Source organism: Acanthochromis polyacanthus, chromosome 2 (genome assembly GCF_021347895.1).
Source record: "Acanthochromis polyacanthus isolate Apoly-LR-REF ecotype Palm Island chromosome 2, KAUST_Apoly_ChrSc, whole genome shotgun sequence".
NCBI classification, from domain to species: Eukaryota; Metazoa; Chordata; class Actinopteri; family Pomacentridae; genus Acanthochromis; species Acanthochromis polyacanthus.
The window spans coordinates 22,881,234-22,907,407 of NC_067114.1; the positions used below are offsets into that span (position 1 = coordinate 22,881,234).

A 26,174-nucleotide genomic window follows, 5' to 3' on the forward strand; every position below is an offset into this window, starting at 1 on the left:
GTCCGTGATTATAGGAAGGGGGAGGATAAGTGGACACAAGGTGTAGTGATAGAGAGGACTGGACCAGTGTCGTACGCTGTGAATGTTGGAACTCCAGGAGTATGGAAACGTCATGTCGATCAGATGCTAACTCGCCCCGAGTTAGTGTCACAACAGACTGCAGTGAACATGTCTGTAAGCCCTGCGTTGTTTCCTCAAAGCGAAAGTCTCACCAATGTTCACATTAGTGCATCGCAAAGCAAAGAGGACACTGATCAAGCTCCTGAGATAACAGCTCCACCTAAAACACAACAACCAGCTGAAACACCACCCAAAGAACATTCTTATGTTACAGAGACTGTAAGGCGCTATCCTGTGAGAGTTACTAAACCTCCAGTACGTTACAGAGAGCAGTAAGAATGCTTAAAGGAATTTTTCCTGAGTAATCTTTGAGTTCTAAAGAAAAACACTATTGATGTTGGTTCACCATATAAAAAAAATAATAACAGGTAATGTATTGACCGCATAGCTTGGCGGGAAGGAGATGTTATGTATGTACATAAATAGGTGTCATACCCCTTTATACCTCTAGTTGGCAACAGTTGTTGAGTTGGGTCGTTTTGTTAAAATAAAAGAAGAATGGCACTCAGGAGTAAGTGTCAGCAGCCAAGTTTGTGTCTCCGTCGCTCTGTGTGTAATGCAAAACGGGGTTGCATATGGACACTAAAGAGAGCAACATAATACCACTGGTAGTTTCAGTTTAGGGTGCTACTGCGGTGTGTTTTGGGGGTTTTAAGAGGTGAACAAGAAGAGATTTTTTTTTCGTATTGATGATCTTTTACTTTGTTCCTGGCTGGAATGCCCATCAATGTCAACGTGAAGTTCACTTTTAGTTCTGTTTATTTATTTTTATTTTACTAACACCGATTTGCTTTGAACCCCCTCACATGTTGTGTTGTTGTAAACTTACTCTTTCAAATAAATACTTGTCTAACCCTCTGGAAACCAGCGTTTGGACTGTTTTTGTGTTGCTCCTCACCTACTTCAGACAGCCAGGACAGAACAACGTTTTGTGGACTAAAGGCTATAATATGACGTTTTTAGAAAGACATGCTATACTACAGGCTTTTTTAATTGACATATTACTATGATTTTTTGTTTTGTTTTGTTTTTTGTTTTGTTTTTTAGCAACATATAAGAATTTGAACAGTTTTAAAAATTACTGTGCTTTTACTTGTGCAATGAAATATTCTGTGGCAATTTGTAGATGACATACTCTGATGTTTTCTTGAATGACATACTATTTTGACAATATTCTGCACTATGACATTTTTTGAACCACATATCATACATGACAGTAGAAGAAAGAAGAAAAGAAAAAAAATACATGACAGTAAAACTGTTTGTGGAAAATGTGCTGGAAGTGTTGCTTTTAGTGATTTTTTAATGAACAGCAAATATGAGGCTTTTATTTTTCTGGAAGTAAAAGGAAGCATTGCTTATCTGTAGTTTCACTATCTTAACTTTAGCTGCACTTTCGCCATGTTCTGATAGATCATTTTTTAATATTAAAATAGCTGCACTTCCTTTGTATATTTGGTCGTTTTTGTTGCTGCTGTTTCATTCCAATTATATTTTAATAATATCACTTTAAATACAGATAACTGAAAAGAAAAAATGGCTCTGAAACACTCAATGAACTGATACGTCATCTAGTGTTAAATTGAATAAGAATTCTTCAGAATATAAAATGTAACTGACTGAGCTGTGTTAATTAAATCGAGATATTTCAAATTGAAAGAAACACAACATTGACTGAAAGATTTCAGTCAATTAAACCTTAAATTAATTTACCTAAGAAAACCATCCTTTAATGTCTTACCTTAAAATGACCTACATTTTTAAAAAATACAGCTGCAAAGTTAAAGTTTCACACTAAAGATGAACCACTGATGAACAATTAATGGCATTAACTCAATTATTATGAGGAAACAGATATACATTTCTAATATTTCTATCAAATATGTTCATGTCTATAAAATATACTGGACATCTATAAAAATGTCTGCATAGTGAAATATATACAGTCCATCTGCATGTATACATCATATTGATGTTTAAATAAGGGGAACTGCAGCCCACGTTCAGTCAAGTTAGTGGAATTATGGATAAACAACGTTTCCAGGGTTCTCTGACAAAATAAAAGCTGTGATTTGTTTTACGGAAAAATTACATGATTTCAAAAATGTGACTTTGAAAATGTAAATCAAACTGTAATAAGCGTTAGCTAGCTGCTCCACTTGCTCTGAATATTTTTGTTCTCGTCTTTGTCAAGCCCAAACGAAAAATTAATCCATATTCTGGCTACATTACCGACAACAGTATCCATGGAGTGACCGGAAGTTAGCCGACCTAGCGGAAGTGCTAATGAGGTCTGCTCTGGCAGGGATTACTAACATTACACATGTAGCTTTGAAAATAAATCCTGTCCAAGACACAGAGCTGTAGCTCCGTTTCAGTGTGAGTTCTAATGTTTCTCTGTGTGACTGTGTCTGACTTCCTCTAATAAAATTCTCCTGTTTACTGGGAGCTGTAGCCACAGATATATATCTGTCTACTGATTCATATCTATGCACACTAGTCTGGTCCGATGCAGTCTCGATGGTGACGTTTCACGAGGACATGAAAACCAAGTACAGACACAGTTACGTACTGAGAAACGGCCATAGTCTTCTAGTTACAGTAGTTAAGGTACAAAGCTGCTGGTCTTCTCCTCTGGCATCAGGAAACGTCTTCAAAGCTTCTTCAGATGTAAACGAAATACAATCAAAAGATCAAACTCACGTCATTGGTGCATTCAGTGCAGTCGACAACGAAGTTGCGTTCAGGAGCGTAGGAAATCGGACTATCAGTAATGTAAATTTCCAACGAAAATTTTGGGTTGGCACATGGGTGGACAATCAGATCACGGGGGGGGGGGGGCTACTGCCCCACGGAAGATCTGCCACTGCCTAGGCAGCTACACAGGCTTTCAAACACAGGAGGTCACTCAGAGACAGACAGCCTGAAAGCTGCACAATGACTGGGCAGCGTGTAGGATGGATTTTCACTAACCTGGCGTTCTCTGGAGTAAAAACACGAACTGGATTACCCCAAGGGTTACATATTCCCATAACAGCAAAGTGGAACTTTTTTTTTTTTTGCCCATGTGATATTTGGAGTGTGGCGTGAGACCGTGTGAAGGGACTGAGTTGTGTGTGTCTCAGGACCAAAGCGTGAGAGTTGGCAGCCCTGTGCTGAGCTGATTTTGGTTCCAGCCAGGCTACCTGTTTGCCCCATTTTTTTAATTTCTGTGCTAAGCTAAGCTAAGCTAAGCTATGCTAAGCTGTGCTAAACAAAGCTAACTGGCAACTTTAGCTTCACATGAAAGAGGTCTAATCAAGAAGGCAAATTAGTTCAATGTCAAAATGATTCAACAAATAATTATATTTTTTCTGTTAACTAAGCTAATTCTCACCAAAACATCCTCAATATAGCTCTTATACTAGAATATTAGCACAGAATATTACTGTATGTTACATTGCAATATTTTAAGAAGAACGTTTTTCATTCTGCCTCTGGCCTTCATTTGAAATGAATGGAAATAGCAGTAAAGTAATACAGAATTATGTTATTGTGTAGCGACACTAATTCTGTAATTTGTACAGTTAGAAAGACGCATTTAAGGTCACGCTGCCTTTAGGTTTGTGCACTAAAACGGAGGCAAAAGCAATTACAAAACACTGTGAAAGTTTAGGGATGTGGTCTGGGGATGCATGTTGATGCTTCCAGAATGATTTGGAGTTGACCACATGTGGTTTTCCCACGACCATGGCCGATTTTTAAATGCTTGGGATGTAGATTAGACTCAGATGGAGATTATGCCGTTGCCCAGCTTTTCCACTGAACTTTTTATTTGACCTGAAAAATGTATCCTTGCTATGCACTAACATTTCATTTCTGTCACTCACTCTGCTGATTTTCAGTAGTTGTTTTATTCCCTCTGCCAGTGTTCCCTCTGTACTCCTTAAATACCGTTGGCCTTTAATATAGGTGTTTTACAAATTGTAGTTTGCTCCAGTCAAGTCATGTTTATTTATAGAGCAGATAAAGACAGCCCCCATTATGAAACAAGAAAACTGTTAATTAAAAACTGTAATTACAACCTCAGACCCCCGTTGGGAAAAGGAAAAACTCCCACACAACATCATACATTAAATATGTGCAAGGGGGTGGTTTAGCTCAGAGTTAAAATAAAATGCTCTTGTATAATTACAGCCATGCACGCAGGCCTGTAGCATGTCATCTGATGGAATCTCCCTCCTGGGACGAGACCCACAAATCTGATGGTCAGGTTATCTGAAGCCTGGAAAAGTCAGAAGCTCATTATCCTAAAACTGAAAAAGGAAAAGAGACAAACTCAGAGCTATTGACAAACGGGAATTTAATCATGATGGTATGAAAAGATGCAGATAAGCAATGAACTGCATCCGCCAGCGGAAACTCACTGATGAGAGCGTTTCCTTGGTACGGACCCTTTTAGAAAACTGTTCCAGCACACAAACATTCCTGGAAACATCACAGAAGCGCGATAAGCTGATACTGTAAGGGCGTCTGTGGAATTCACTTTTAGTTACAAAAGGAAAAAAAACAATCCTCAAGTCTAGTGTGAAATATATAAAGTCATTACGCATTTAGAGGCACAAAAAATGTTTTTCATTTCACATTAGAAATTGTCCTCCTGCTGATAAAACTTAGCTTCAAATGCAGAAATGATCAGAATGAGAGGATTTGTTGAGAAACCTTCAGACTGCATCTTACACCTAAATCTGTCCCTGGTTATTGTTTCACTTCATGATGGGCACCTCTTTAGATTTTACAACTCAAATGCTTACTGCTGAGTTGTTCGGGATGAATGAAGAGGCTGCACCCCCGTGGTGCAGTATTGTACAGCGTTTGGGCTAATTGGAGCATAAAGTAGGTTGATTACAGGAATTCTTCTGCTAATGTCACATATGAAAGTGTGAATCTTCTCTGAGCACTTAAACTGAATAGATGACATCCCAACAGTAGAAAACCATCCAAAGTGTCATCACAAGTTAGATGACGGAGAAGCTCCATCAGTTGGTTTCATCGTCTATAAATGTGTTTCAGTATTACACCTTCAACAGCTAACTGTAAATAAATTAGATGTTTGTCATTGCATTTATGTTGCAGTTGAAATATGAAAGTTGAAGGATCTGGGAGGCAGGAAGACTGAGTTTTATGGATTTCAACAGGGGGAGAAGGTCACACAGCTCGCATATAGTGCAGTGAATGCAAACAAGTTCAGAAAGTTAAAACAGCTGGGAGTGAACAGGTGTTAGACAGACTGGCTAGAACGCATTGATCAACCTGAGTGACATAAACAATATGACAAAGGACAGATGGAAACCTGTACGTCACTTTGGAAAAGAGCATTTGCCAAATGAAATAGCAGAATTATAGAAACAAGCTTGTTGAAGTACTGGCAGGTGTGGAAGTGGGTGAGAATGATCAGGTAACTGAGAATAGGACAGGTAGAAAAGTCTGTCGGCAGAAATTTGTGCCACTAAGGACCTAATATAAACCTTTATATTTGAATTTGAATGGCTCAACGTGAATGATTGTATAAAAGATATGAATTTGAATCTTATCATTTCAATTTGAAACCATAAAATAAAACAGAATTTCACCTACATGAAATCTAATGTTTTGGAACTGAATTCAGTTGAAAATTGAACTCTCTACACTCAATTTGAAGGCATCAGGTGGATGGATAGATGTATGGCAACGACAGCAAAATATTTTAGCAGGGTTTCTCAACTTGCTTTGTCCAGGAGCCACAGTTGCAAGGTAACAGGAGGCTGGAGTGCAGAATATGAATTAATAAGAATATAATGACAAGAAAAGCATGCAGAGAGCGCTGTACTCCACCAAGGCTGCTCGCTGTATGATTTCCGACGGATTAAATCTTTAAAAAAATTCATGGTTGATTTGTAGTAGGATGAGAATCATGTCATCGTCAGCAGGCAGCTGATGTAGTGTTCACTTGTTGTCATAGTTACAGTGACGCTGTTCCTCTGTCTCGCAATGATACAGAAATCTTAAACAAATCCATGGATCCACACTACAAGCCGCATCACTGTCAAAATCTAATGAGTTGGTCCTTGTGTCATTTCTGACCTTCCCTGAAAATTTTATCCAAATCCTTCAGTCTGTTTTTGAGTAATGTTGTGCACAGACAGACGGACGGACGGAGGGACGGACGGATGGACGGACGGACGGACATACAGACAGACAGACAGACAGACAGACAGACAGACAAATCAAAGCCAATCGTCACAGAACTCCGTCGCCTTCCTTGTCAGACTAACAGCAACAAAAAAGGCTATAGCTCATCTTTCTGTGAAATTATTTATTTTCAAATGCCACTGAACATTATTGTATGTTTTTTATACAAAAAAAAAAAAAAAAAACCCAAAGTATAATATCACTTTGTTTTCAGTGAGAGTTAGAAAATGGTTGGCGGACCAGATGACACCCTCTCATGGGTCATAAGTAGAGTATCACTGCTTATAGCATATCAAAATGCAGCCGTGAGTACGAGGCTGAATTAAAAGACAGAGAGGCAGAATAAACATAATAAGATTCGTTAGATACCTTTGGCTGTTTGTCTTTATCTTCATTGAGGAGAGAGACATTAAGGAAAACAACACAGGGGAGTTTAAAATGCCCCCTAAAGCTTTTTTGACCTAAAAAGAATAAATCACAGAAAGAAACAATCTCAGCAAAAGATAGAAGCACCCCTTTAGACCCACCAGGACTATATTTTATGATACTGCATCTTGTTCTGTGGACATAATGATGGATAGGTCAGGAGAGTTTTAATCCAGTACAGTGGGTCACAATGACAAACTGAGCAGTAAAGGAAAGTATTTATTATTTTCAATCAGCTGCCAACTTTTCCCAGAACCTGCATGTAAACCAAGAATGGGCTTGTCTGTCGGATTTTATTGCTGCCCCACACGTTAGTAACATAACTTTTATCTTTGCAGGTGGAATGTAAACAACATAATTATATCTTTAAACCTGCATTTGTTGATTTTTTTATCCACTTGTGGGCAGAACAACAAAGTGTAAATCAGGCACAAGTACCACAGCTGAAGGCTGCGATGGAACAAATGGCCCTTAAAAACTTACCCTTTAAAAAAACATCTACTTCTCTCTACAAAAATCTTTTTTCAACGAGTCACTATTACTCTTATCACTATATTTAGGTCCTTGAATAAGTGTGTTGGACGCCATTTGAAAATTTATTGTTGTTCTTTTAAGTTCCTAAGACTTAAACAGGCCCTGATATCAGACGTGTTCAGTTTGTGTGTAATCTAGTGGCTTATTTACGCATTCTTTCTTTCAAGTTCCATAGTCTCTTTCATATACTCTGTTTTTAGTTTGGTAATTCCTTCGAAAAATGCCTGACTTTTATTTATAAATGTACCATGGCACCAGTCACTAGCTGTGTCTGTGTGACATTTTGCTATGAATATGTAGGGATTTAATTAAAGCTTTTGTAGTAAATGTCTGTCTGCTGAGGCTTTAACGCTAATGACACTGAACCAAAACAGTAAGTTGTGGGTCATTAAATCAAAACTATAAACCAAAATGTTCTGTGAAAAGCCAGAAAACTGCACACTTGTGTCATTAGTCTCTCTGTGTTCATCACTACAAATGATTACTTTTACATTGCACTCATTTTATAACTGCTTAAAATTTCTGAATATAGCAGCTTTAAATGTTATTAGTAGTGAGTGACTGAGTGTGATTGTTCTGTACTAACTGAAAATGTAGGAACATGCTTCAGGCAGAACTGCTGTCACCTGGAGCTTCTGCAGGTGAGTAGATGGGATTCATTAGTAGGAGAAGCCACAGTTTTACTGGTCAGTCTCAGTTCCCAAGAGTCCAACAAATCGAGTCATCTTCTTTTTGTCAGTTTCAGGAAATACAGAGTGACACAAAAAAAGGGAACTTTTTAACAATCCAATAAAACCAAGCGTGATGGAAGAAAAATATTTTATTCATAGTAACTGAAACCTTAAAACATGCCATTTAAGAAACAATGATGGAATTTTCATTTTTTTTAAATTACTTCCTGTAGATGGCGTCCTCCTGTACGAATGCATTCTTGAAATCTGCTGTTGAGATTCCTCACTGACCGCTGCAACATCTCAGCTGGGATACTGTGAGTTTCATCCTGAATTCTCTGTTTTAACTCTTCTAGAGTTCTTGGTCGAGCCGTGTACACTTTACTCTTGAGATATCCCCAGGTAGATTTCAAGAATGCATTCGTACAGGAGGACGCCATCTACAGGAAGTAATTTTTAAAAAATGAAAATTCCATCATTGTTTCTTAAATGGCATGTTTTAAGGTTTCAGTTACTATGAATAGAATATTTTTCTTCCATCACTCTTGGTTTTATTGGATTGTTAAAAAGTTCCCGTTTGTTTTTGTGCCACCCTGTACTTGGCTGAAAGACACAAATGGTCTCAATATGCCACTTATAAATGACTTGGTAACTTTCAAAGAAGGGAAAATAAAGGAGAGGATCTTTCCCAAACTCCCTCACCTGCACTGAGGTTAAACCTTGTTTAAAAAAAAAACAGTCAGACTTGCTCACCCCTTCAACCTCTAGTCTCAAATTTCAATTACAGTAGGAGCAGCTGTTTTTATGAGGCAGTGATACACAGATTGTTAAAGATGGAGATAGGTTTTGCGTGGGCGTACATAAAAGCACAGTCTGCCCACTGACTGAGCTCTCCTGTGAGCTGAACAGTGGTGTTCAGTGTGAGGAGCTCTCTGGTGTTGGTTGACGGCTCCATGAGTTGGGGCACAAAGCGCCCTTTATCCTTTATGTGTGTCAGGGTTCCACCCTGTGACTCAGTGTGTGTGTGTGTGTGTGTGTGTGTGTGTGTGTGAGAGAGAGAGAGAGAGAGAGAGCCCCGGGGGATCTGCTGTGAGGTGAGCTCTGTTACACCGCACAAAAGAACTCAAGAACACCTTCCCTTCGGAGCTCACAGGTCCCTGCACTGCCAGGAAATGAGTGAAAATATGCTCGCCTCAGGATTACCTCATACACTCTGAAGCTTTGGTTACTGACACTTTGTCCCCTTCTTGCTACCAAAAATATCAGCCTCCTGTTTGCTACCTTCTGCCTGATTCTCATCCACACACACATTTTCAAGTCTCCCCTCTATGAAAGGAAAGTACACAATGAACCTTCATTTATGAAACCAACTGCACTTAATGTTCCAAAAATGTAATGTTTCATTTTTTTTTCAAGAAATGAAGTGACTATGTTTTACTTTTCAAGTTTCTGCAACAGCAGAACATATTTACAGTTTCACCTGGAGAGAATCTGATGCCATGTTATAAAAAAAATAGAAGAGAAATGACAGCTGTAGCACATTTCACTGGGATGCTGGGAACTAGTTATGAGTCATTTCACAAATCATTACCCTTGCTCTATCTACATGTTGGACAAAATCTTGCTACGCAGTTGAACAAACAATGTGCAAGACTGGAATGTGCCAATTTAATTGTTGCTAAAAGTACAAAAAACATCACATCTAATAAAAATCCACAGCAATGTGGCTTCTCAGAAACAGTGGATGGTTCCTCACACAGATAGACTGCCCGTCCAAAAAAAAAAAGTCACACACGCGAATATTTTGTTGAACTGGCTTTAGCTTTGAATACGGCACACATCCACAGCGGCATTATTTCAATAAGCTTCTCCAATGTCACAACATTTATTTGTGTCCAAAGTTGGATTATTTTCTGCCAAGATCTTTTTATTGATGAAGGGAGAGTTGGACCGCTGAAGTTAGTCTTTTCCAGCACATCATGCTCCCTGAATCACTCATTTACAATGTGAGCCCCATGAATCCTGGCATTTTCATCTTGGAACATGCAAATGCCATCAAGGAAGAATAGTTCCATTACTGGCAAGACCTGGTCATTCAGTATATTGAGGTATTCAGCTGACCTCATTCTTAGGGAACATAACATTGCTGAACCTGATCAACCCCAGATCATAACCCTAACCCTCACAGGCTGGTAGGAACTAGCTATGATGAGTACATTACTTCATCTGCCTCTCTTCTTACCCTGATGGCCCCATCACTTTGGAACAGGGTAAATCTGGACTGATCAGATCACACAACTTTCTTCCATTGCTCCAGAGTCAAATCTTTATGCTCTGTAGCAAACTGAAGCTTTTTTTTGATTAGCCTCACTGATCAGTGATTTTCTTAGAGCTACAGCTGTTTAGTCCCAATCCCTGGAGTTCCCTTCACATTGTGCGTGCTGAAATGCTCTAACTTTCACTATTAAACATAGATGTGAGTTCTACTGTTGATTTCTTATCATATGATTTCACCAAATGTTTAAGTAATTTCCGAACACGATCATCTAAGAGTTTGTTCTGACCACATTTGTTCCTCAAAGATGATGATTCACCAGTTTTTGATAATGCTTTGGATGGTTCTTAACCTGATTTTAGCACTTTCAGAAGTCTCCTTAGTTGTTTTCTTTGCCAGATGCAGGCCAATAACTTGACCCTTTTGAGACACATTAACATGCTTTCCATGACCACAGGAAATGTCTAATGACATGGGTGTTCAAGAAATGAGAAGCGCCTCACTGCATCAGCTAGGGTTAAAGAAGTTGTTGCCAGCTGAAACATATTCATCACTGCAGCAATTATCCAATGGAAGCTCTTGCCTATTTGCTTCATTAAATCCAGGGGGTAACTCTCTTTTTTGGACAGGCCGTGTATTACAGACAAAAGATGCCCTGGAACTTTGTCTTCTCCTTTACAGACTAGTGCCTGTTCATAATGGGCCCATTGCTTGGCCTCCAGTGTTGCTGCTAACAGCTTTTTTATCACCACTGACCGACTGCTCATCCAAGCTATTTCACACTCAACAGTGTCTGCAATGGATTATCAAATCATGAATGATTAAACTCTTATTAGCTGATAACTTGTTGGGTTTAACTGGTACCATTGAGAGAGACTGTTAACGCTACCTTCTCTTCACATAGCTCTGAGTAGAAACAGCTGTGCCTCCAGATCATATTTAGCAGATTATTGTCTCCAGTCTATCAGTTATTGTAAAGATTTTTTTTAAATCGCTCAATTATTAGAACAATTACTTTGAAACCATTTTTTTTAAACTTGTTTCTTTTCTTCAATCATCTGATCATCAACATCTAATTTTCTTGTCATTTTTGTAGTATAATATTGATTGAAAGAAAGACCGTTGTCAGATACCTCATCAGTAAATACTGCAGCTCAAATTCAAAGGAACACACAGATTTATTCAATCACTGTATGCCAAAGCAACTCTGTCCCTGAGCTGGAGAATCACTGTTTGTACTGAAGTACTAAACCTATTTGTAACTTGGACTCATTTTATCGCATGCCTTAAAATAATCATTGGCGCATGCATTTTTTGAACAGTGTAAGGAAAATGTAAGCGAATTACAGACTGTAACATTAGTTACACTATTTTATAATTACACGTGGTCATTTTAGTAAGCACAATATGTAAATGTACTTTTATTAGAGCTACGCCAATAAAATGGCCACGTTTGTAATGGCTCATTGCACATGTACTGTATCTGTCCACATGTTGGTCTGACAAGTAAACTAGGAACTGCTGTACTGAATCTGGGAGTCAAAAAGGAACATATTTGTACACTAGCGAGCAATGGGATGAGACAACAGGAGATGATAGAAGAGAGTTAAGGGGAATGACATGCAACAAAGATCTCTGGCTGATCTATTCAAATTCTGCATCGATTTCACCAAAACCACAGTTTTATGCTGATTCATCCTGAGTAGCGCTGCTCAGTCTCTGGAAATTGTTGTATCGTGTCTCCTGGGAAGTTTAAAGAAAATGACCCTGATGATGCCTTCATTATCATCTTGGCTTGGGCTACAGACTTAAAATGTTAAACATCAGCCATAAATAGCACTAACAAATTATGCACAGAGTTGCATTATGTGAAATGTCAGGTTCGGCATTTTTGTTCTTGACATGTTAGGGAACAAAAGGCAGGATATGTCGGCCTCTGCAGTGCAGGTTTTGGCCACTCTTGTCTCAATCTGTGTCTTTTGAGTGCCACTGATTTGTAGAATGGAATACTAAACGGCTTGACTGCCCCTTTAACACCAAAAGTTTCACAGGATAAAAACATTATAATAATCTCATGGGTGAGTTGTATTTTCATGATTAATTGCTGCTGTACGGTTAAATCTCTGAAATGAAGTCTTTCATCAAAAACAAACCAATATCATTTATGTTTTTCAATAAAAACAAAAGAATTGAAGAGAATGATTCACTTGTTCAGAAGACAGAGTGAATTAAAGGTTTGATGTACGAGAGATTTTTTTTTCACCGTTGCCAAACTGACACACTTCAGTGACACAGCATTAAACAGCTGTGAAGCTTTCAAAAGCCCTGCCTCCACTGGCACACCACTAGTGACAAACTCATACAGCCTTGCCAGCTTGGCATCAAATATGTCATCACAGTCAGAAATAATAGCCTTGATCTAAAAAATGTGAGTTTTGGCCTTTGCTGTGATATATTGTATCTCTAACAGACTTGCAGAGACAGAAATCAGCGTGGGAGTTTTATTTTTTATCTCTCACATTGTGATGCTGAATAAAAGCCAGATGTTGGTCACTTTATCTACATTTTTTCACATTCAGGGGAGGCAGTGAAGAGAAAAAAAAAATTCTTACAATGGGTGGTCAGTATACAAAAACCCACACAAAAATGAGATAACTGACCTAGAGCTGTCCCTGGAGGACAAACAAGCCCAGCTGTCTGGTAACTTGGCAGGGAGGAGCTGCTGAATGAAGCCTCTGACTGCTCTTGGAGGTCAGGGGCATCTCACAGAAGGGATTCAGAAATGCAGCATGCAGATATTCTCATGTGTTATTTGATATTGAAATATTGCATTTATTTTCTCTTTAGAATGTTTTGAAAGTAGTTTTGCAGATGCAATGTGTATTGAAACAGAGACTATAACCCTTTCATTATGTTGTTTCATTAGTTTTCAGTGCACTGAAAACTGGATATACAAAGACCAGTGGTCCACATATCTGTAGATATTATACAAAAGACAAGGAAGCCTGAGCAACAAGTGGTCATCTGAAGCCCCCTGAGGTCTCATTGGGCTTCAGCAGGCTTCCAGTGCTGCAGCGACAAGCTCTGCCCACGTACTTAAGTTAGTCTTTATATAACTCCTGTAGTCGTGGGAAAAATGAAGCTGGGCTTGACACGATAGCTTTTTTTTTTTTTTTTTTTACATCCTCCAGAGTTTCTCTGTCACTGCTGTCAATGGAGCCTCAGACTACAGACTCAGATCTTGGTCATGAGTTTGCAGAGCTAGTGTTTCGCCCAAGAGAATATGCTCCCTGAAGGTTCCTGGGATGGGAGGATGGTCGAATTCATGCACATTAAATGCATTCCAATGAAGTTCAAGCGAGAATTAAAACTGGCTGCAGATCTGTAGGCCTCTCTCCTCCTCCGAGGTCGGGTTTCCAAGCTTTTTTACATGCAAGGATGCTGACCATCAAACTGCTTCCAGCACTGCAGCTCATGATGAATACAAATGCGTTAAGAGCTGATGATGAAGAAAACACGCATCTCAGAGGACATCTCCAAACAACATCGGGTAGCTCTGAAGAATACCAAAGCCCTGCTCCAAACCCTACACCTGACACCGCCATGAACTTGGGACACAGTTGTAAAGTGGCAGGGGGTGACGTTGCCATGACAACCACTGCCCTGGGACCCTGGTCGAACCCGGTGGGGCGACTCTTTAACAGGCCAGGAGGAAAGGAAAATGACCGACAGGCCCAACCAATAGAGTATGAAGTGGAATGTGAGGGTATGCAGTGGCATTGTTCAACAAACATCTCAGGAACGTACACAGAACCTTTTTCATGCTTTCATGCTGTAATTTGATTCCACTCTCCAATGAACCAAGCCCAGCCGTTGTTATTTCCTCATGACAACTTGCATGCTATTCGTTTCAACCTCATGGACCTGGCTTAAAAAGTGGAGCAGAGTCAGAACTCAGAGGTACAGCAGGTTCTGGTCAATATCTGCGGCTGTAGGAGCATCCATGACTCGACTGATCAATGAGTTTCTTCAGAAAGGCGATGCCATTTACAAAACAAGTTCTCTGAAATCATCATTTCACACAAAGAATGTGTAAAAAAAAACATGTTCAAGCTGGAGACACTTTACAACTAATTCACAGCCTCCTAAAAATGACAATAAGGAGCGATTCTATCCTCAGACTAACTCATTCTCGTCTGTATCATTTTTCAGAGCCGAAGATAAAAAAAAACACAAGTTAGATTTGAAGTAAAGTATTGTTGCCTGGCAACAGCACTGAAAAGCCAGCAGTGTCTGGGGTCTAGGATTCTTTTTTAACTTTCTGTTTGTCCTCATACACACTCTGTAACTGTACCCAGCAGTGGGTTTGACGAGAACGAAGCACTGCAAAATATTTTTTAGTTTGTACTTGTTCAGGGCATCAAGAGTAATCATACCAGGGTTTTTGCATGCATGCCATGTTCTTTCTCTTTTCGTTACTGTATGTCAGCTTATGTTTATAGGAGAAATTCACATGCAAATTTTGGCACATGTTCACTAAACATCAAGCAAATTTGGTTTAATGATGTTTAAATATAGTGCCTGTGGCTTGCAGTCCAGATGCGTTTTTTTCTTGCTGTTTGTTTTTCTCTCGAAATGGATGCTGTGGAGTCTGGGGATTTGTGGGGAGGAACAGTGCAGATGGACTCACCTTTGACCTTTTGTTCCACTGAATAAGTGGTAGATTTCTGGGTGGCTGATTTGCTCCTGGTAAATAAATCTGGCACTCTGATGCCATCTAGTGACGTGCATATTTTCTGGCAACATTTTACCCCACGTTACTACAGTCACACACATTTGCTCACACAGAAGGAAAACACTGAGCAGCTGCTGCGTTTGCAAATGTGACCGTTTTTCATTTTAGACACAGCACGAGAACATAACTGAGGAATTGCGCGAAGATGTTTATTTCAGCAACAAACTGTCTTGTAAGAGCAGAGACAGAGTAAGAACATGCTTATCTCTGTCTGCCACAGGACTCTAATACAAAAGACTTTTCTCCCTGCAGTAATGAACATAGAAAAGACAGCAGTGTAGACAGTCACGATATTCATAATGAGAGTACAAACATACAGAGCGCTTCAGCTCGACTGCGTGGGAGTGACCAGCTGCTTCTGCGAGACTCCTGTCCATGCAGTTCCTGAGCTGATGAGACGGATAATGATGTGGAGTAAAGTGGAAGTGACTGGGGTGAATCGACTTAGGCAAAATTTTTCTTGAGGAAGTTGATGAGTCCGTTGGTTGATGAGTCGTGGGAGTGGACCTCTGCTGTGTCCTTGAGCTCAGGCTCGATCTTCTTTGCGAGCTGTTTGCCCAGTTCAACTCTAATAATGCCATAGGGAAGGACAGGGGATGCAAACAGAAGACAGAGGAGGAGTTCAGAGATGCATTGATGCATTTGGGAAGATCTTTAAATCTTTTCAGCAATGTTCTGACTTACAAATACACACACAAACACAATAAACTGATCAGTACAACAACTTTAACCCTCCTGTTGTCCTCATTTACGGGCACCAAAACATAATGTTTTCTTGCCTTTAAAAAATCCAAAAATTCAGAAAAATTAAAAGTTTCCCTAAAAAGTTTTATCTAAAAAAAAAAATCCCCCAAATTTGGCAAGAAAATTCTTGTAAATATTTTCAAAAACAAGCAAAAATCTTCCAAAAAGTTCCTAAATATATCTAAAGTGATTACATGTACCCCCCCCTGTCAAAAGTTTTAGGACACTTTCTCATTCAAATAAAGTAGAACCTGTCCTACAACGTTTGACAGGGGGTGTATCTACCAAATTTGGTACACATATGCAGCACATCAGGCTGAACAAAAAAGTCAGTGACAGCCACATTCCAAACCCAACAGGAAGTGAGCTATTTTGTGTTGAATGTCAGATTTTGCCCATTTTTCATTTTTTTCTAGAGCGAACTCCTCCTAGGGGGAAACTCAAATTCACCTCAAATTCGGCCAGTACATACAGGAGGCCTTAATGATCCAAAGTTATTAAAATCTTTTTCCAAAGTCAAAGGGCATGTCCGTGGCAGCCTCTGGAATTTTGATCCTTCGCCATGAAATTTCAAATGCTGTGTAAATGCCCTGAACATCCAATCTGCCTGAAACTTTACAAGTATGATCAGAGTCCTGCCCTGATCACATCCATATGATGAAATACACCCCCTGTCAAAAGTTGTAGGACGGGTTCTACTTTAGTTGAATGAGACAGTGTCCTAAAACTTTTGACAGGGGGTGTATATCAGTAAAACTTTTAATAATTTCTTTAGGAACATTCACAAAAAATCAACCAAATCCAGCAAATTTCACTGGATTTTGGTTGATTTTTTGTGAATGTTGTTAAGAAACATTTTTAACATTTATTTTTTTCCACCAAATAATGTTCAAAGATTTCCCAAAAATGTTGAAATTGCGGACATCAGAAGTTTTACTTTGAAAATATTTGTTTTTTTCACATTTCCAAACTTTAAAATGGATCAATTTTGACCTGCAGGAAAACACAAAGCTTCACGCTATACTGATTTTGTTGTATACAGAAAGAAACAAACTCACCCCCACTGGTCAAAACTGTTGATTTCCCACATTATGCCCTGGACAAAAATCTTGTGTTCATACATTGCTGCAAAATAGGATGGAATAATTGTTACCACAACAACTAATAATGGTTGCAGATAAGTTTGCTTAAAATTAAATTAAATTTTCAAGATGGCACAATGGAGTTGTTCATAATACAGCCTGTTTTCATAGTTTAACATCCTAGGTACGAACCAACTGACTGCTACGCAACAGTACACAATGTTCATACTGGACCTCATGGGGACATTGCAGAACTTGGGGTGTTTTAGAAATGTCCCAGTGTGGAATCAGCTATCTAAAGATATCCATCTATTTAAGCATACAGTGACTATATAAGGTATTCATCCATCTTGGAAATTCAGTGACTGGACATTCCAGGTAAAGATGTCTTTTTACTACAGTCACTTTAGACACATTCACACATTCTGACTCATTCACTCAGATGGCCTTAATTCCACTGATTGTGTGGCTTCAAGCATCATTTGGCTGGACGTTTGCTGAGTTAGACGAGTCACTTTAAAGGAACTGAATACTTACGCAATGCTGAAAATCAGTATGCTAAGGGTGACCTTAGAGCAGCCTGGAAGGGCATTAAATCCATGGCATCCATCAACCATTTGGACTGTGAGCCCAAACAGATCATCAGTATAAATGGTATAAATGACAGGGATCTCCCTAATGCTTTTAATTCATTCTTTAGTAGGTTTGAGAGGACTGACCTGTATGAAAATTGTTCAAACCTCAAAAAGGTTCTTGAACATAATAAGATAAATGACCTGATAATAGCTCAGGAAAGTGTCACCAAACATCTAAGAAAGGTGAATGTCCATAAAGATGCTGGCCCTGATTCCATCTGTGGTAGAACATTGCACAAATGTGCTGAACAGCTCAGTGGGGTCTTCACACAACACTTCACACAACTGTTTCAATTGTGTCCCTAAATTGTGGAAAACCTCCAACATCATTCCCCTGACTAAATGTAAACAGCCTAAAAGACTGAATGAATTCAGGCCCATACCTCTCACATCCCTTGTGATGAAAAACTTTGAGAAAATCCTTAAAGAAACGATTCTTGGCCTTATTGATGGCAAGCTTGATCCATTGCAGTTTGCATATTAGGCAGGAAAAGGAGTGGATGATGCCAAGATTTTTATCTTGGATAAAATTTATGAACATTTAGAAAAACCCCTGTCCTATGTCAGAATTCTATTTGCTGATTTCTCTTCTGCTTTTAATATGACGCAACCATATATTTTCATTGGACGTTTAGCATCTTATTTTAACCTCTCGGAGCAGATTTTATTGTTGCTTTTAAACTTTTTAACTGATAGAGTTCAGTGCGTTTTAGTGAATGGCCAAATGTCTGACTATGTCACCTCCAGCACTGGTTCACCCCTGGGCTGTGTTCTCTCGTCCTTGCAGTACATTATGTATACAGACACCTGCAGAACCAGTCAGGAGGGCAGGTACCTGGTCAAGTTTTCAGACGACAGTGTTCTGTTGTCCCTTTTACAGGGCTCTGAATCAGGGCATGGCAGAGCCATGTCTGACTTTGTCACATGGTGCGACAACAATTATCTTGATCTCAATGTTACAAAAACAAAAGACATGATAATTGACTTCAGGAAAAAAATGCAAAACAGGAAGTCATAAACAAAGAAGAGGTCAAAATCGTAGACACATACAGATACTTGGGCACAATATTTGACTCCGACCTCAAGTTTGATAAAAACACGGAGGCCATTTCAAAAAAAGGCCAACAACGTATTTACCTGCTGTGGAAACTGAACTCTTTTAATGTATCTAAACCTATTTTATTTGTCTTTTATAATTCTTTTATCGAGAGTCTTTTAACCTTTTCTTTTATATCATGGTTTCATGGGCTGACCTATACTCTGGGCTGACCTACAGCCATGGCCATAAGTTTGGACACAAGTACCATGACGCTTGTGAATCTTAGAAAATACCACAAAATTGTCACTTACAATACAGTACACAACTCCTGAGAACTATATTACGTTTTATATTTTTAAAAAAATATCAAAAGAGTTTGGTGTCATTTTGTTATTCTTACCAAATTCGGTTGTGAAAGTGCTGCATTTTTTTGTTATTTTCTTCTAATATTATGTTTTGGGAACAAAGTTGTTCCAATTGTTGGAATTTATTGATAATATTATATCCCTTGTTGATTTGTTGACTAATTAAACTGGTGCTGTCAAAAAATATTAGTTATGTTCTGTAATAGACATCAAAACAGACATAGTAAGTCATGCTGTGTCCAAACTTATGGCCATGGCTGTATACACTCTATGGAGCAGGCAGGTCCTCTACAGAGCTAAGAGTATTATTGCACACCCTGACCATGTACTGAAACACAGGTTTGCGTTGATGCCCTCTGGGAGGCGCTATCTCCCAGTAGGAAAACAAACCGATACGCCAACTCTTTGATTCCTTCTGCCACCAGGCTTTTAAATGACAGTGACAGTGTTGTTTTGTAGTTTTAAATGTATTTTAGGTATGTATTGATATTGTTGCACTTTGTGACTGTTGCACTTTATTGCTGAACCCTTCACCTGACCATTGACAGATCTAAGTCAAATGTATGTGGAATGTGTGTTTAATGTTCTGTCCTGCTGCGACCCATGTCTGCAAACTGAATTGCCCCAAGGGGATAAATAAAGTTATCAGAATCCTGAATCCAATGACGTATTTTACATTTAATATTTTTAATTCATTGAAATTTCCTTGTAAAACATGTGTCTTCATTTAATTTTTTTTGTAAATTCCTAAACATAAACATGAAGTCAATGATAAGGAATGAAGATGAAAATTGTAACGCTTTTTCTCACCAATAAGTGCTCCCAGTGTGTATGGAGTCAGCTTCCTGAAGATGATCGAGTTGGTCGGTCTGTTTCCCTGGAATACCTGCATTTATCAAATAGAAATGTTAAATAAGGCAGTCCAGTTGTTTGCAAGCCATCATCACAAATGTGTCTGACAAAATTCAGAGTGCTATGCTGCCTCATGGTCAACGGACAGCACTGCCTCCCATGCTCTCCAGTCTTTGTGTGGTTTACTATCTGCATTTCCTCATACCAAGTAATGATTTGTTTTCTGCAAGTAACACGAGAGGGATATCCGTTCTCAAATTCAGGGTCACGTTTGTTGACATCACAGAAAGTATTTTTGTCTTTGCTTGACTTACTTTGTGTGGCAGGATTTTCTCCAGAGCCTCCCCACTCAGGCCGCCTGCCTCCAGCTCCTTCCTGGCCTCCTCTGTGGTCTTACCCTTCATCAGGGCTTCTGTCTGGGCCAAAAAGTTGGCCAAGAGGATCTACAGCCACATCAAACACACACTGTTATACACAGCACAGTACAGTGCATGTTCTACAGGAATAATGTAGATGTCAGCCTACTACTACAGTGTGCTGACATACTGTCTTTCAGACTGGATTAGCTAGTATGCAGGGAATCTTTATATTGTTGGGATTTAGACGTATACCTGTGTAGAGTCTTAACTTTAATTTTGAAATTAATCAGTTAAACATCCATAATTGCTAGTACTGTAGCTTAGCCAGTAAATTTGCAATATTATTCAATTTTAGATAATAATAATTCCGTAATATTTCACACACTCAGGTAAATTCACATCACAAATTACACTATAGGGTGTTATGGGGAAAACCCTCAGTGTTTCAAATGTGCTCGAAATACTGGTGACTTGACTTAGTTAAACATATTTATATGATTATTTTCTACAGTGTTACGCTTTCAACTTCATTTTTATTGACTTATTCATGCCATCTGTCCATAAATAAATAGAGGTTCAGTATCTTTGACATAAGCTTTTCTGTGGTGGAAGAATGTGATTCTTCAGGTTTTCCAAGCAATTAATACACTTGATAACTGCTTTGGATGTCTCTGAGGTCACAAGAGGATATTGGGGCTCCCATTTCAGGGATGTAGAAAACTACATCTAGAATTAATACTTCAGTATTAAAATGCTTGCAGCATCAATGGTTGTTACGATAGTTAATAATGAAAAAAAATGTCAGTACAACAAGAAAGCAAAGACTGTCATTTGGCCTCAAAGTATGCATGTTAACTTTCTGCTACAGGTTCTAAAGTCCTATCTGTCTAGTTCACACTACTGGTTCCACTAGTTTAGACACAAACTTCTCCAGCTCAGTGATACCTTGTGGTGCAGACTGTCTCTGATGGGATGCTGTGACTGAGCTGGAATCAGGAAGTCAGAAGGCACCATTCGTGTTCCTGAAATATGCATATTGGACTCCATTAGTAACACAATTTACCCCCCCTGTCATGAGACTAACCACCTACTATGCATATATTGCTATGACTGAGCGATGATGTATAGTGCTGTTACCTTGATGAATGAGCTGGTAGAAAGCATGCTGTCCATTGGTTCCTGGTTCTCCCCAGACGATTGGCCCAGTGTGGTAGTTCACACGTGCTCCATGGTTAGTGATGTACTTTCCATTTGACTCCATGTCACCCTAGGTAAAAACACTCTTGAGTTTTTCATATCTGACAGACAGTGCTTTTACTGTTTTGTTCCTCTGTCAGTCCATGTTAAGTTTACCTAGTGTCCTGAAATGATGTACAAAATCCTTCTGTCTTTTTTCAGTTTACAGAATGCGTCCTGAGAAACCTCAACAAGTTAATTCAGTGGCATCTCCTGCATTGCTTTTAAAATGATACAAAATAATACAGACTTGAGAGCCATGCAACACTGTGGGGACAGACCTGTTGGAAGTAGGCAGTGAAGCGGTGCATGTACTGGTCGTAGGGCAGCATGGCGTGGGTCTCAGCATGGAAGAAATTGATGTACCAGATGCCCAGCAGAGCCAGCAGGACAGGAGCGTTCTTTTCAAGGGGAGCGGTACGGAAGTGGTTGTCCTACAGCAGAGAGAACAAAGTTTATGTATTCTGTTTCTTTTTTTAGGAGGTTCAAATAAGCAGTTTTTCTGTGTTAGAGAAGTTGGGGCCTACCATCCAGTGAGCTCCTGACAGAAGCTTCTCAAAGTTGTCGAAGCCTGATGAGGAGAAAATATGAAACAGTCAAGTGCAATTGATTGATTAAGATTATTCAACTAAACTGAAGTTATCATATAAGAGCATGATCTTACAATATTATATTATATAATAGACAGAAACCCAATGAGTGCCTCTGAGCAAGCACTTGGTGTCAGTGATGATGACGGTGTAGGCCCGTCCACCACTGTGATTCACACAATCACTAATGACTCCGGTGATTCCTGACTAATATCATCAATGCTTGTTTACCAAGTTATGAGCAGAAGGCAAAATGACCACCACTAGCTTGACTGGCTTTGTTGTGCAGGGAAGTCAACCCCTCCCAGACATCCAAATGATTGAAACCAAGGCTAATTCCTGCCCATTCGTATCACCTCTGTATTGATTTATTAAAAAGCTGACATTGTTCCTGAGATGTCGACTTTTTAAAGACATTGATTTTAAAGACTGGTTGACTGATTGTTTGATTAATTGACTAAATCCCTAAGAACTCACCTTTCTATGTCAAAGTTTGGTTTATAGACGTTTTTTCAACAACAAATCATTTCTTAATGTCTTAAAATGGCGTAACTCTACTCAAACACCGTAAAACAAGTTTATGTGCACAATGGCAGGTTGTAATATTTGTCTAATTCCGTCACGCTGTTCACACTGGAAACCCCAATATGCAGGATTGACAGGATTGGTTCCTTAGGTTTGTTCCAAATGAAAGCTCAGAAATCTGAATCTGTGTTTCCGGCTGTGGCACAGACTGCTGATTTATATAAAAAGTGGAAATGTCAACAAAGTAAAAATTGATTTTCATCACAGTGGGTCTTTAATGCAGAGTTGATACATGTATGAGGGAATTTACCTTTTCTAAATGTCACCTCGGTAACCATGGCGAGCATTAGCTCAAAGTAGACACTTTGCATATTACCGTAGCATATTTAATATTAGAAGAAAGAAGTATAGGTTGTTTTTTTTTAAAAATTCTGCAAATAGTGGCTTTAAATAATTTAATTTGGTGAAGCTTTTTTCTGTACATACCAATATGCAAGGCAATGGCCATTCCAATGGCAGACCACAAGGAGAAACGGCCACCAACCCACTGAAAACGAAAAAGAACAAAATACCAAAAGATATATCCACGTCATACAAAGCTCCCTTGAAAATTGTGGGTTGTAATGACAGACAAGATTTAACAGGAGCAATCATGTAACTTAAAACAGCAACACTTTTTGTGGACCTGCTTGCAGTTTTTATTGAGTCACAACATGAAAAATATGTTTTGCTGAACACTTTGTTATCCATCTGTTGCATAACAACTTTTTCTCTCTCTCTTAAGCAGAGAAAATACCGTATACTGTGTACCGACACACTGGCAGTCCTTTTCTCTGTGACATAAAGGCCATATTGTACCTAAATGCAGCTCTGTGACCTTTGATGCAGCTCGGCCTTTACAGTAACCTCTCTGGGAGAGAAGGTCGCTACCAATAATAACTGAGCCTGAAGAGAGAGGCTTCTGATTACCTAGCAGCTGCTGTCCAGAGTGTCTGTCCCACCTACTTCACAGGTCAAAAGTCTAGTTTATTTATAGCTCCTGCTTATGTCCTGCATCACAGTTTGGGGATAACTTGCTGCACACAGTGTTTGTTAAAGAGCACTCACATCCCAGAACTCAAACATGTTCTCTGTGTCGATGCCGAAGTCCTTCACTTTGGGCTGATGGAGAGACAGAAAAGCAGGACAGTTAGGATCAGATGTTTAGATGTAGGGAGAAGCTTAAACCTGGAAAAGCTTAGTGTGACTTACTCCGTTTGTGGAAAGAGCAACAAAGTGCTTGGCAACAGCGGCTTGCTGTAGAAATGTAGGACGCATGTGATTAAGAAGGACAGCACTCAGTCATCTGTGAAAACAATGCTTTCTAGTACCACAGAATACTCACATCTTTGGCGTGTTCGAGGAACCATGCTTTGGCTGACTCCGCATTGGTAATGGTCTCTTGGGTGGTGAATGTCTGCAAATAGAGAGAAGACAAATAGATAACCATGGACTAATAGGCAAAACTGTTCAAATATTGGTATAGATCTGCTTGAAAATGAGAAACTACAGAGTGTCATTACAAGATGGCACATTTCCAGCTGTAAGAAAATGACCGGGGACACAATGAGAGAACACTGGCCCACTGGATTAATTTCACTTAATGGAAATATCATTTACAGCCTGATCTACAGTAGCAGCTGATACATGCATGAAGCAGAAGGCACTTTTACTCTGGTGCAGTTTCAAACCTTCCAGCTACCTTGGATGCAATAATGAAGAGGGTTGTCTCAGCATTGAGCTGTGCCAGGGTTTTGGCAATGTGAGTTCCATCAATATTGGACACAAACCACACTCGAGGTCCACCCTTTGAGTATGGTTTCAGGGCCTCGGTCACCATCAGAGGGCCCTGTAGGTCAAATCAATTCATAGTAAATTACCTCATTTCTTTTCAGCAGGAAAATACAATATTAATGCATCTTTCCAGAAAATGTACTCACAAGGTCAGATCCTCCGATTCCGACATTAACAACATCAGTGATGGCCTTCCCTGTGTAGCCCTTCCACTCACCACTGCGAACTCTCTGCAAAAGGCAGACACAATTATCATAAACATTATCTCTCTGGGTGTACAAAATGCTCACAGTTACATCAAACTTGATGCAGTGAAATGTTTAAACTGCATTACAACAAAGTTTTGTGTCTTTCTGTTGATTTCACTCACATGACAGAAACCCTTCATCTTCTCCAGAACCTTGTTGACGTCTGGCATTACATCCTTGCCATCAACCATGATGGGAGTGTTGGAGCGGTTCCTCAGAGCTACATGGAGCACGGCGCGACCCTTCCAACCCACAGCATTAACAAAGGTTAATACACACAGACACACTGAGCACAGCAGCGTTGGTGCGTTTTCTATTGGATCGTTACACTGGTGTTGCACAGAAAAGTAAGGGTGATACATCTGCTGCATCCACTGTGTTTTAAAAAGGGGAATCTTAAGTATAGCTATGTCTGATGTGATCTACGATGAGCACCTCAGTGAAGTTGATCTTCTGTCCAGAGAACATCTTCTCTCTGGCAGCTTCAATGCCTCTTGACTTGCCCTAAAGAAAACGAAACATTTTAGTGTTACAAATCAGATACACGCTGAGAATTTTAATGTCAGTAATGTTTAGTAAACTATGGTGCTGTTTAAATTGTTCACCAGTCTTTTAAATAAAGACACCATAAGTCAAGATAAAGGCTATGTCTTTCTTGTTGAAAGGGCTCATTTTTTGGGGGATCTACTGATCACTTCAAAAGCCACATATCATTGACACAGAAACTAAATTACCAGGTCAACCAACATCTTCATGACATCATCGGTGACGAGATTCTTGGAATAATCCAGAAGAATGTCTCCATCCTCAGTTTTCAGTGAGAGGCTGTTCAGACACAGAAACCCAACCAACACAGCAGAGATTGGGACATTTTCCAAGTAAAAAGTATCCAAACAAACAGTATCGCTCTGTGAGTGTGTGAAACCTTTGACATCTAGCTTTCTTTATTATGAAATGAGGCATACTATGAAATGATGTCTGAACTTGTCTGTCAGTATAGCGCTAGCAAAATCACAATAGCAGCACAGCTCATTTGCATGCATATATGGTGTTTGCATATCCTGCTCACATGTTTTAATAGCGTGTATACCTGAGCTTGTTGAATCTCTCCTTGTCAGCCTCAAACATGTGCCTCATGTTGAGGTTCAGGGCGTGGGCTGTGTACCAGTCCTGCAGTTTGTGGAAGTTGGGGTCCTGAGTGAGTCCCATGTTGTCCAGAGGGGGGCTTGCCATGCTCCGCTGTGCTCAACTACACTGGCTGAGTGCAGCTGAGCAGGTCAGAGGGAAGCTTTTTGAAGGGTGCCCAGTCCAGATCCACATTTGCCCCTCCTATCAGAGACACACAATCCCCATGTCACACCTCCACACTGTCCTGCAGGGTTACAGTGCACATTGATAGGAGAGAGACACCAGTACACATGTTGTTCAGGCACCGCAGGCAGTATCTACATTAGCTGTGTACTTTAGATGGAATTGCACAAAAGCCTGCCTGAGGAGAGAAGGTTTGGAGAGTCAGTAACTTCTTTTAAATCAGTTCTGAAAACCCACTTTTTTAGATCAGAGTTTACTTTTAGCTTCAACAGGTTTTAGTGTTTTACTCTGTATCATGTCCTGTTTATTTTATATATGCTCTCT

The 26,174-nt window shown here is 39.5% G+C and overlaps 1 protein-coding gene across 1 annotated transcript; it reads right to left on the minus strand.

Moving 5' to 3' along the window:
* Nucleotides 1-15,164: 15,164 nt before the first annotated feature.
* gpib (glucose-6-phosphate isomerase b) lies at nucleotides 15,165-25,821 on the minus strand. The gene is made up of 18 exons (XM_022197484.2): nucleotides 25,630-25,821; nucleotides 25,274-25,364; nucleotides 24,975-25,043; nucleotides 24,662-24,781; nucleotides 24,438-24,521; nucleotides 24,200-24,346; nucleotides 23,843-23,914; nucleotides 23,710-23,754; nucleotides 23,566-23,619; nucleotides 22,945-23,005; nucleotides 21,871-21,914; nucleotides 21,625-21,777; nucleotides 21,245-21,374; nucleotides 21,053-21,129; nucleotides 20,063-20,191; nucleotides 19,707-19,782; nucleotides 16,834-16,900; nucleotides 15,165-15,599 (listed from the first exon to the last, which is right to left on the minus strand). The coding sequence occupies exons 1-18, from the start codon at nucleotides 25,770-25,772 to the stop codon at nucleotides 15,476-15,478; spliced, it is 1,686 nt and encodes a 561-aa protein (XP_022053176.1). The 5' UTR covers nucleotides 25,773-25,821; the 3' UTR covers nucleotides 15,165-15,475.
* Between the last annotated feature and the right edge of the window lie 353 nt (nucleotides 25,822-26,174).